A 13,255-nucleotide genomic window follows, 5' to 3' on the forward strand; every position below is an offset into this window, starting at 1 on the left:
CTACATTTTTTTCAACTCGCTGCACTTAGCCTCTCTTCTTGCTGTCAGAGCTTAAAATACAAATACCTTTAAAAAAGGGCTTCTCAAGTTTTCAATGGATTGTCATCAAATTTGGCCTGTAGCACTATTTATGAAGTCCTGTGTTTATTTCTTAAAATGGGGACACTTGTCCCCTTAAGGGATCGAACACTTAGACTAAAAATAGAAATATCTTTAAAAAGATTTTTCCTTGTATGATGGACCACCTTTAAATCACCCTCAAGTCCTCAGTCTTGAAAGAGTTACCGGTAATAGTGGAAATAAAGTTTTGACTTCAGTGAACTCGTGCCACCTTGATACTGAGCATCCTTATGCTTGTAAACCTTGGCATCTGAAATTTAAATAAAATTAAACCTTAGTTTTTGGCTATGCATAAGTTTTTATAGCTCACCAGAGCACAAAGTGCTCAAGATGAGCTATTGTGACCGGTCATTGTCTGACATCTGTCGTTCGTCGTCCGGCGTCAGTCGTCCAGCGTGCGTCTGCCTTGTGAACACTCTAGAGGCCACATTTGTGACCCAATCTTTATGAAACTTGGTCAGAATGTTAGTCTTGATGATCTCTAGGTCACTTTTGAAACTGGGTCATGTGGGGTCAAACACTAGGTCAGTAGGCCAGATCAAAGGAAAAGCTTGTGGACACTCTGGAGGCCAGTTTTGACCCAATATTTATGAAACTTGGTCAGAATGATTGCCTTGATGATTTCTAGGTCAAGTTCGAATCTGGGTTATGTGGGGTCAAAAACTAGGTCACTAGGTCAAATCAAGGGGAAAACTTGTGAACACTCTAGAGGCCACAATTTTGGCTCAATCTTTATGATACTTGGTCAGAATGTTTGTCTTGATGATCTCTAGGTCTAGTTTGAATCTGGGTCATGTGGGGTCAAAAACTAGGTCAGTAGGCCAGATTAAAGTTTGTGAACAGTCTATAAGCCACAGTTGTGACACAATATTTATGTAACTTGCTCAGAATGATTGTCTTGATGATTTCTAGGTCAGGTTTGAATCTGGGTAATGTGGGGTCAAAAACTAGGTCCCTAGGTCAAATCAGAGGAAAAGCTTGTGAACACTGTAGAGGCCACAATGTTGATTCAATCTTTATGATACTTGGTCACAATGTTTTTCTTGATGATCTCTAGGTCAAGTTTGAAACTTGGTCATGTGGGATCAAAAACTAGGTCAGTAGGCCAGATCAAAAGAAAAGCTTGTGAACACTCTATAGAGGCCACAGTTGTGACCCAATATTTATGAAACTTGGTCAGAATAATTATCTTGATGATTTCTAGGTCAAATATGAATCTGGGTCATATAGGGTCAAAAACTAGATCACCTTGTCAAATCAAAGGAAAAGCTTGTGAACATATTTGAGGCCACAATTTTCACTCAGTTTTTATGAAACTTGGTCAGAATGTTTTTATTGATGATCTCTAGGTCAAGATTGGATCTGGGTCATGTGGGTTCAAAAACTAGGCTAGTAGGCCTGATCAAAGGAAAAGTGTTTGAACACTCTAGAGGCCACAGTTGTAACAATCTTTATGAGATTTTGTCAGAATGTTTGTCTTGATAATCTCTAGGTCAAGTTTGAATCTGGGTCATGTTGGATCAGAAAGTAGGTCAGTAGGCCAGATCAAAGGAAAAGCCTGAGCTATTGTGACCGGTCATTGTCTGGCATCTGTCGTTCGTCGTCCGGCGTCAGTCGTCCAGCGTGCGTCTGCCTTGTGAACACTCTAGAGGCCACAGTTGTGACCCAATATTTATGAAACTTTGTCAGAATATTTGTCTTGATGATTTCTAGGTCAAGTGTGAAACTGGGTCATGTGGGGTCAAAAACTAGGTCAGTAGGCCAGATCAGAGGAAAAGCTTATGAAACACTCTAGAGGCCACAGTTGTGCCTCAATCTTTATGAAACATGGTCAGAATGTTTGTCTTAATGATTTCTAGGTCCATTATTAATCTAGGTCATTTGGGGTCACAAACTAGGTCACATCATCAAATCAAAGGAAAAGTTTGTGAACACCCAAAAGGCATCAGTTGTGACTCAATCTATATGAAACTTGGTTAGAATGTTTGTCTTGATGATCTTCAGGTCAAATTTGAAACTTGGTCATTTGGGGTCAAACACTAGGTCAGTAGGCCTGATTAACTCTGGTGAGCGATATAGGGCCATCATGGCCCTCTTGTCATTTTTTTTTTCATTTAATGCCCCCATGCTTGATTATGGTGTTCTGATAGGTGTATTGTTGTTTTGCTTCTTTGTTCTGTAAATTGGTTAGGATGACAGTGCAATGATATGATGCCAAGATGCCACATAAGTATATTTCACTTTTGCATTGTGTTTTTGGGTTTATGCATCGCAATATTTATTATTTCTCAACCAAGGGGTGAAATTATTATACATTTTGTATTACTTAGTATGCGAAAGTGCAATATTGACATCATACTTTAGTATTACCCTCGGGTTAAAGGGAGGATAGTTTAATATTATGATGCAAAAACATAAAACCACAATGTGAAAGTGCTATATTAACATCACATTATCGTACTTTTGCTGTTAAGTCAAAGGGCTGGTAGTGCAATTATACCATAGAAAAATTAGAAAAGATGATGGAAAATGTGATATTGATATCTTGTCTTCTCATCTACGTTTGGCATTTCGACATTGTATTATAGTATGTATTGTATCTTCACACCTTTGCATTATTTTATCATATTATTGCCTTCTAAGTCAAAAGATGGAAGGAACAAAACAATGATGGCCCTAACAGAACACTGTATTGATAGATGGAAAAATGTAATTAAAGGGACTAATGACAGCATGTATAAACAAGAAGCTTACCATTGTTTAACCCTTACCATGCTAAATTTCTATAATGGACTGGTCCATCTTCCAATATGGGCAGTATCATTTATCATTTGAAGGGGTGTTTACTAAAAATTTACTGACTGAATAGCGAACAGTGCAGACCATGATCAGACTGCACGGATGTGCAGGCTGATCTTGGTCTGCACTGGTCGCAAAGGCAGAATCACTTGCCGCCAGCAGGCTAAGGGTTAAATTACTGAAGAAAAAAGAACAGTATTAAAAGTTCCTACCTATTTTTAGGGGCATATTATCTAAAACGTTCAATATTGTTTTGCCAAAGTGACTTGTTTTACAGACTTTTAGTTTCACTTTTCAGGTAGAAATTCCGATATGCCAAGATTCAAATAATACTGCGAAGAGTTGCTGCCCCTGTTTTCAGGAGATGATGATCAACTGTAACACAACATGTCCTGATGAATACAAAAGTATTAATGTAACAGCAAACAGTGTTACCTGCAAGAACAGTACTAGCACAACACCTAGCGTAACCATGACAACTCCAGTTGATGTGACCATGGAGACAGAAAATACAACTTTGACGCAGGAAAATACAACAAAATCTGTGTTGTCTATAGCAGAAGAATATACTATAGTTTGTTGGAAATCTTGTCCAGAACATCAGTGGTATGATAACAGGACAATGCAATGTTTAAAATGTAATGAGAAGTGCTTAAGTTGTTATTGGCCAGATAGGAATAACTGCACTGTATGCAGTTTTGAGTTTAATGAAACTTGTTACGCGAAATGCCCGAAAGGGATGGTTGCTTCAAAGACTAAAACAGAAAATGACCCAATATTGTGTGAGATAAAGTCTGCAGAAACTGAAGACAAGAAACTTTATGTGATCATCGGGGCTGCTGCTGGGGGCGGGGTTATCGTCATTATTATAGTGATTATAGTGTGTTGTTGCTGCTGTCATCATAGAAGGAACCAGAATATATCAGGAAGCACTGAGAGAAGAGCAATGACACGAATGAGTGTTCTTTTAGAGGTTTGTATTTTCTCCTTTCTATTCATCAGCTTTTTAGCTCACCTGTCACATAGTGACAAGGTGAGCTTTTGTGATCACCCTTCGTCCGTCGTCTGTGCGTCTCGTGCGTCCGTCCGTCCGTGCGTCAACAATTTCTTGTCTGCACGATAGTGGTTTCATTTATGATTTTATTTTAACCAAACTTGCACACAACTTGTATCACCATAAGATCTCGGTTCCTTTCTTGAACTGGCCAGATCCCATTATATGTTTCAGAGTTATGGCCCCTGAAAGGCCAGAATTAGCTCTTTTGACCTTGTCTGCACAATAGCAGCTTTATTATGTCTCCCCCAGGAGACATATTGTTTTTGCCCTGTCTGTCCGTCCGTCCGTCCGTCCGTACGTCACACTTCATTTCTGAGTAATAACTGGAGAACCATTTGACCTAGAACCTTCAAACTTTATAGGATTGTAGGGCTGCTGGAGTAGACGACCCCTATTGTTTTTGGGGTCACTCCGTCAAAGGTCAAGGTCACAGGGGCCTGAACATTGAAAACCATTTCCGATCAATAACTAGAGAACCACTTGACCTAGAATGTTGAAACTTCATAGGATGATTGGTCATGAAGAGTAGATGACCCCTATTGATTTTGGGGTCACTCCGTCAAAGGTCAAGGTCACATGGGCCTGAACATTGAAAACCATTTCCGATCAATAACTAGAGAACCACTTGAACCAGAATGTTGAAACTTCATAGGATGATTGGTCATGAAGAGTAGATGACCCCTATTGATTTTGGGGTCACTCCGTCAAAGGTCAAGGTCACATGGGCCTGAACATTGAAAACCATTTCCGATCAATAACTGGAGAACCACTTGACCCAGAATGTTGAAACTTCATAGGATGATTGATCATAAAGAGTAGATGACCCCTATTGATTTTGGGGTCACTCCATCAAAGGTCAAGGTCACAGGGGCCTGAACATGGAAAACCATTTCTGATCAATAACTGGAGAACCACTTCACCCAGAATGTTGAAACTTCATAGGATGATTGTACATGCAAAGTAGATGACCCCTATCGATTTTGGGGTCACTCCCTTAAAGGTCAAGGTCACAGGGGCCTGAACATTGAAAACCATTTCCGGTCAGTAACTTGAGAACCACTTGACCCAGAATGTTGAAACTTAATAGGATGATTGGTCATGCAGAGTAGATGACCCCTAACGATTTTGGGGTCACTCTGTGAAAGGTCAAGGCCACAGGGGCCTGAACATTGAAAACCATTTCCGGTCAGTAACTTGAGAACCACTTGACCCAGAATGATGAAACTTCATAGGATGATTGGTCATGCAGAGTAGATGACCCCTAACCATTTTGGGGTCACTCTGTTAAAGGTCAAGGCCACATGGGCCTGAACATGGAAAACCATTTCCAATCAATAACTTGAGAACCTCTCGACCCAGAATGTTGAAACTTCATAGGATGATTGTTCATACAGAGTAAATGACCCCTATTGTTTTTGGGGTCACTCCGTTAAAGGTCACGGTCACAGGGGCCACAACATTGATGACCAGTTCCGATCAGTAACTTGAGAACCACTTGACCCAGAGTGTTGAAACTTCATAGGATGATTGAACATGCAGAGTAGATGACCCCTATTGATTTTGGAGTCAGTCAATTAAAGGTCAAGGTCACAGTGGCCTGTTCATGTAAAATCATTTTTTGGAAATAACTTGAGAACCACTTGACCTACAATGTTGAAACTTAATAGGATGATTGGATATGCAGAGTAGATGACCCCTATTTATTTTGAGGTCACTTGATCAAAGGTCAAGGTCACAGGAGCCTGAACAGTGACTTGAGAACCACTAGGCCAAGAGTGTTGAAATTTAGCGGGATGACTGGACATGCCAAGTAGATGATCCCTATTGCAGCCAACCATCACTGTCTCTTTGACTTTCGCTCCTGACCCCTATTGACTTGTTGCCTATAGGACTTTGCATTGGGGGAGACATGCGCTTTTTTACAAAAGCATTTTCTAGTTTATGATTTGATTTTTACCAAACTGGCACACAACTTGTATCACCATAAGATCTTGTTTCCTTTCTTGAACTGGCCAGATTCCATTTTGGGTTCCAGAGTTATGGCCCCTGAAAGGGCCAAAATTAGCTATTTTGACCTTGTCTGCACAATAGCAGCTTCATTTATGATTTGAATTTAATCAAACTTGCACAAAACTTGTGTCACCATAAGATCTCAGTTACTTTCTTGAACCGGCTAGATCCCATAATGGGTTTCAGAGTTATGGCCCCTTAAAGGGCCAAAATTGGCTATTTTGGCTTTTGCAGCCATATAGAGACTTCATTTATGTTTTTTTTTATACAAACTTCCAGAATATTTTCAACAACAATAAATCTTAGATTCCATGACAAATCAGATCCAATCGTAGGTTCCAGAGTTATTTTATATCTGATTACCTCCCCTGATTGTAATCAAAATGGATTTATATCAGTAAGTACTTATAGGACTTATTTGAAATTTCATAATTGTCATTAGTTGGACTGAGACAATCAGGGTAGATAACTATGGACTGATTTTATGTCAGATTACCTCCCTTTATTTCAAATTAAAGTGGGTATATCTCCGTTTCTAATGAAGATACTGATCTGAAATTTCATTTATGTCAACAGATTTATTTGGCAGAGCCTTCTTTTGTTCACTTACAATATTTTTTTTTTAATTACTTCCCTTTTACGTTACTATAAATAGCTTATTTTTAGGAACTTTTTTATTATTGGACATAGGGGAAAACCGAGACCACTTTTCTGTGGTACAACATGGATGGTACCTCCAATTTTTAGGTGCATTTTGACATATCTGTACCTTGTAAGAATTGTTTTTTCTTTTTGGTTAAATTTTTTCCCATTGTTGTTCCTGTCCTTTAGACTTAAATATTTTTACTGAGGACCTTCTTGTCCTCAAGTGCAATGATAACAGGTGAGCGATATAGGGCCATCATGGCCCTCTTGTTATACAATATGTGTGACCCTGTTTAAATTTTGTAAATATTGTGAAGTACTGAGCTTTGAAATGTTGTTTAAATCAGTCTTGAAGTCCACTGTATGAAAAAGTAACTTCATGAGTAATGGTGATTCATGTCCATACATGGTTTAAAATGGCTACCTGCATTAGACCAACATGCTTCATTTGTATGTTGCAGTTCATTTCTAACCGGTGTTTTCAACATTGATGGTTGGACTTGCAATGTCAAGTTTTTCATTTCTGTTCAGTAACTTGATTAGGTTGAGTTGCCTATAGTTAGCTTTCAGTAAGACTAAAGTTTGGATAATATTTTGGAGCAGTATAATCAAGGTTACTGTTACTTTAAATAAAACTTTAGTTTGGACTGATGTTTTGAACTAATCTTGGTGTATAGGTAGCTTATACAGGGCTTTTTCTGGCCATTTTGGAAAAAAGGCCCCTGTGCTTTTTGGGAATTTTTGACTCGCGAATACTGTCATATTGGGAAATATATGTATCAGTTAAACATCCAAATTAGGAAAGTATTTCCATGAAAATCAGTCTTTTTTTTCCTTACGTATATTTCTGTGATTTATACTGCTAATATTCCTAAAAGGAAACTGCTTTATCTTCAAATTCAAGCTGAAAATTCAATAAAATCTACAATACAATGGTTGCACCACTATAATATGCAACAAAATAGGTCTTTTTTTTTTGCTTTGATTGGGAATTTTTGAACAGCTATTGGGAAAAAATATGCATATTTGCCATTGGGAATGGGGCCGAATTTCGGCCCTGTGGGACACACTGAAAAAGCCCTGTTATAGAAAAACCGAAGTTAGGATTGCTAATGGGTTCATTGGGGTCAAGTTCAAAGTCAGCATGATTAATCTGCATACTATGAAGATTACACCTTGGCGCAGTGGTTTGAAATGTTGGTCTGTTGTATCTTTTCAAATGTAGAAATTGTGGAAGGCAGCTGACAAGCAGTGTTTCCAGTCCTGGTACAGGCATTTTTTTGTTTTGTTTTGGGTTTAATGCCATTTTTCAACAGTGTTTCAGTCGTGTAATGGCGGGCAGTTAACCTAACCAGTGTTCCTGGATTCTGTACCAGTACAAACCTGTTCTCTGCAGGTAACTGCCAACTTCCCCACATGAATTATCAGAGGTGGAGGACGAATGATTTCAGACACAATGTCTTTTATCAAATTGTCATGGAGAACATACGACTCGCCTGGGGATCGAACTCGTGATCCCGTGATCCGTAGACCAACGCTCCCCGTACTGAGCTAAGCGGGCAGGCTCTGGACCAGGCATTTAACGTTTTTTGGAGGGAGTAATAAAAAAGACCCATTTAGGTACCATAAGGTCAAGATCTAGGTCACAGTTACTAAAAATAGATTATTAGCTCGACTGATGAAATAGGTAGAGCTATTTCACTCACCAATGAATTGGCATAGATGTGCAAATTGTATTATGTTTTGTATGTAAGCTTTTATGTGAATTGAGTTAAACCTTTACACGCTTGTTCATTGTGATTATTGGAATTTGCATTGTGCAGGCTCTATATATGCCTATTGTATATTTTTACCATGTTATGCACCTTAATTACTAAGATTTTTATGCAGTTTTTGCCCTATTTCCAGAGTTATGACCCCTGAAATAGTCAAAAATGTGCATTTTCACCTTGTGATGCATCTAGCTCAAAAAGTGTTTGATATAAATTCACGAAACCTTGCATGAGTGTTTATGGTGATATAAACTTGAACATCTCTTACTTTTCGTCTAGGTACGCCCCCTTTTTCCAGAATTATGTCCCCGGAAATAGTAAAAAATGCACAATTTCACCTTGTGACACGCCTAGCTCAAAAAGTATTTCATATAAATTGATTAAATCTTGCATGAGTTTTTATCATGATATGAACTTACGCACCTCCTATTTTTTACGTCTGCCTCTGCCCCTGTTTCTAGAGTTATGGCCCTTGAAATAGTCAAAAATACACATTTTCACCTTGTGACGTGCCAAGCTCAAAAAGCATTTGATATAAATTGATGAAAACTTGCATGAGTCTTTATCATGATATAAACTTGTGCACCTCTTATTTTTGTCTGGCTCTTTCCCCTGTTTTTAAAGTTATTGCCCCTGAAATAGTCAAAAATGCACATGCTAAAAATTGTACAGGTTCAATAACTGTGTTTTGTATCATTCAATTGACAAGGCTGTCAAGTAGTCAAGCGTTGCTGTCCTCCGGTAGCTATAATATGCTCATGAACTGCTTGATAGATCATCAGAAAACTTGTCCAATAGTCTGCTTGTAAGATCCTCTCTCAGGTTTTATGAAATGGTCCAGCTTGACTGATTTTAGGGACTGCCAGGGCTAAAAAGAGAAAAACCTATAAACAACTTCTCAAAAATGCATAAATCTCAAAGATACCAGAGAGTAGTGGCATTGTTCTGAGTTTTACCAGCTATTTAGTTTTCTTCATACTTTTCTCCCAGCTGTGACCAGGAATACACGTATAGGATAGACAATGAGTGCTGTTGTCTACGGGATATATACAACGAGCAAAGCGAGTTGTATATATCCCGTAGACAACGGCACGAGTTGTCTATCCGACTTAGACCACGTGACATAAAAACTGCAATTATTGAAAACTCTCCCAGGCATTCAATAGAAATTAGGATTAACGTGTTTTTATAAAAGTAATATCATCTTTGTACCGTTAGCGCTTAATTGTCAGTAGGGCATATGAAATAATGCAGGTTATTTGTATAAATTCAGTTTTACTCAAATACCAAATTTACTAAGATTAAACGTTCATTAACACTTGAGTCATTTGCAATCACAAAATTAATGCTAAACAGTTAAGTATGGATTTCTCAAAAATACACAAAATTGGACTGCATGCTGAACAGTTAGTTTTTGTGAGGAGTTTGCATGTTGGTGAAACAGGATGACAGAGAAGATAGCCAGGTTATTTATTTTTTTAGTTAGTTTTTTTTTTATTTGTTTACTTTGTTTATCAGGATATAGTTAGTGGGTAGATGCTCGTAGGACTAGGAATACCTCTTACTATATCCTGCCCTTCTTGTAAGAATGATGTAGTTGTTTTACTTTCTAACTGGGCCAAGTTGTTCGAAACTTTAACGGGCTGTAATTTAGTTTAGTTTAGTTTAGTTTAGTTTATACTAATTTGTTTTAGCTCGATTGTGATGAAAGCTTTAACTGTTTAAGCTTATTGTAACCACTCTCGAGTCTGTTTCCTATGAAAACTAGTACTGGGGTTATATGAGAAGTCATGGTCGTGACCCCAATGATGCTCGAACCCACGACCACTGCATTAAGCTGTTAAACTAACCGCCTGTTAAATTTCTATTCAAGATACTAGTCTTGGTGGGTGAGAAACACTAGTATGATATTTTAATTTAAAATTGCTGTAAAGATGATTTAGTGTTTATAATCCTAAACAAGTACATTTGATTTTCTAAGTTTTCTAAACTGTCGAAATCTACTGATAAAGTTAATCGACCGTTAAGTCAATCGCCTGTACTGGATCCAGTTGTTTGCAAATGTAAGGATCGTGCTGACATGTCTTTTTTATAACAAGTGAACATAAAAAGTTACAACTGTTGGAAACATTTCAGTGAATGTGTAAATTACGTTTTTACCCAGTTGGTTCTACACTACAAATATGTAGTTTATTGTAATTCAATTTTATTGATATCTAATAACATGGGGTCATTTTCACGATATTAATATTTAGACGTTTTCAACTGAATTTACCTCCAAGTCAGTCTTATTTTTTTATCCCATTGATAACTGGTGAGAATATTGCAAGGTCATTTAACTCCGGCGTTCGACTGTATTGTTAGATGGTAAATTGACACGAAATTCACGCGTTTTTTGCCCAAGTTTCCCGCGATATATATACAACGCTACTGTTGTATATGAAATATAGACAGGTACAAGTCTGCTTTGCGATTGGCTATTTACGGATTATCGTGGTCTAAACTTAGTTATTAAATTTACAACTTTCTAGGTCAGGGAGAATGAACGTAACTTTTAAGTGTTTTGTGTCTTATTAAAAAAAATGACCTTTAAATCCAAGTAGAACAGAATGTTAAAGCTATTATTTATACAAATAAATCAGTAACATTTGCAGAAGTGTTTTTCTTTGGTTTTTAAAGTACATCAATCAAAATATGTATCACTTAACCACCATGAAAAGCACATGCTTAAAACCCTTACCCTGCTAAACTTCTATAATGAACTTGTCCATCTTTCAATTTGAACAGAACCTTTAACTGTTTAAAGGGGTGCATAACAAAAAGATACTGACCAAATGGTGAACAGTGCATGGATATGTGCAGGCTGATCATAATCTACACAGGTTGCAAAGGCAAAATCAATCGTGTCCAGCATGATAAGGGTTAATAATACACTGACCATAAGATGGAATATAAGAATCTTTGACTGGTTGAAGGCGCAGATGGAAATATCTGGCCCTTTTTCAGGTGCCGTGGTATCAAGGCTCTGCAGAGAAATAAAATAAAACAAACGCTTTTCTATTTTATTATAGTAGCGTATGAGTTTACAGATTTCATGAAGTGGCTGAGTATTCTCATTCTAACTGGAAATATTGATCCCTGCTGGGTTGAGAGTACGAAACCCATGGATCCAAGAGTATTACCTGTTACATTTTATATTTTTGTGTTATTTGCTGTCTCTGGGTCACAATGCATGATTTCAATGATTTTTGATTTGATATCATACTATTGCTGAGTGTGTAGTCTTTAATGCCTTGAGACTCTACATAAAAGAGGCATAGTCTAAGGTTATGCTCAGCTTTGGAGTTGTTTCAGTTTCACTCTCTGTCCTGCGGCGCTGTAGTATATGAAACTGGTTAGGGAAGATGTCTGACCAACAAGAGAGCATGTCCTCCATGGCTCACACCTAGCCAAATCATACTAGAATTTACTGATTCTTTATGTGCATCATCTTACACCCTGGAGTGTAAGAAGAGTTTTTCTAGCAACGGCTAAAACACAGGAAAATCCTGTCAGGCAATTGCAAGAAATATCTGTCTGAAGACATTGTGTCTAAAATCATTGTCATCGCTATGATACATGTAGAGAAGTTGGCAGTTTAAATACTTAATTGCGGAGAACAGGTTAGTACTGGTACAGAATCCAGGAATATTGGTTAGGTTAAATGTTTGTTACTTGGAAATGCATTTAAAAAATAGAATTGTATGGAAAAAAAACATTCATTACCTACCCAACCTTTAACAGCAGTGGTCACAAGACGGGAAACAAAGATATTTTTAAGATTGGCCTATATGTAGTAATGTTTCGTTCATTGAGGTGTGTGATATTTATGTGTTTAAATGGTTAACTGAAAATATATTTTTAAAGTACAGTTAATATTTACACATACTAGTCATTTGATTGCAACTGGAATACCAACTATTACACAATGCATCTAGAAAAAAAAAATAGAATTTCTTGTTTCATATAGTTTTAAAGAAAATCATTGTTCATCTTTCACTTAAAACTGTTTTGTTTCAGGTAAAGAAATTACTCACTAAGTGTATTTAACTTTACTAAATGTTTAAATAGATCTCTAGATTCATAAATTAACTTGTTTCTAGTAGTAATGCACATTTTTATACTATGCTCACATGTGTGAAATACATACATTTTGAACCTAATGCATAACACTGTTAATACACATTAACTTGTTGTGCCTATCAATCCATCCATCCGACTGTCTATTCAAATTTGTGTCATGCATATCTCAGTTGTCATTCAGCATGTAAAGTTGCTTCTGATGTTTTAATATTAAGATTTCACATAGCCATGCAGTCCAGGGTTATGGCCTTTGACTTAGTCAGAAATAGTCATACACTCACAGGAGTAAGAGCACCAGTAATTTTATGTGTACATAAAACTCATATTTTTAAATATGAAATTCGGGTCAATTGATCCTTTAATAATTTTCCATTAGCACTGATAATGCTGTTTTGCTATAAGATGTATGAAATAACTGAATTTAAGTACATACCAAAAGAGCCATGTGTGTATTTGTTATCACTTGGGGGAAATTTGATAGGTTCATATCCCACAAGGAAGTACAAGTGAATGTAATGTACTCTGACCCTTGAGGCACTAATCTCAGTCACATGATGTTTTGATACTGTAAGAGTCTTGGGGGCAAGATAAATGGTTTTTAAATTATCTGATATCATCTTTTATTTGGATAGGTTCACAAATATTGTGTTCTTGTTTTAGACCTGAAAAAAAAAAGGTTGTTTCCAGTAACATGCCCTCCCAAAAAATAGGGTAGGGTAGGAAATTTGTT

At 37.2% G+C, this 13,255-nt stretch overlaps 1 protein-coding gene across 2 annotated transcripts in view; it reads left to right on the top strand.

The window, feature by feature from the left end:
* LOC123540183 (uncharacterized) overlaps positions 1–13,255 on the top strand; it is a 46,991-nt gene that overhangs the window by 10,726 nt on the left and 23,010 nt on the right. For both annotated transcript variants that reach the window (XM_045324993.2, XM_045324994.2), the window contains exon 2: positions 3,218–3,892. In XM_045324993.2, coding sequence (XP_045180928.2) covers positions 3,218–3,892 — 675 coding nt within the window. The remainder of the gene's footprint in view (positions 1–3,217; positions 3,893–13,255) is intronic.

Source organism: Mercenaria mercenaria, chromosome 16, assembly GCF_021730395.1.
Source record: "Mercenaria mercenaria strain notata chromosome 16, MADL_Memer_1, whole genome shotgun sequence".
Lineage (NCBI taxonomy): Eukaryota > Metazoa > Mollusca > Bivalvia > Venerida > Veneridae > Mercenaria > Mercenaria mercenaria.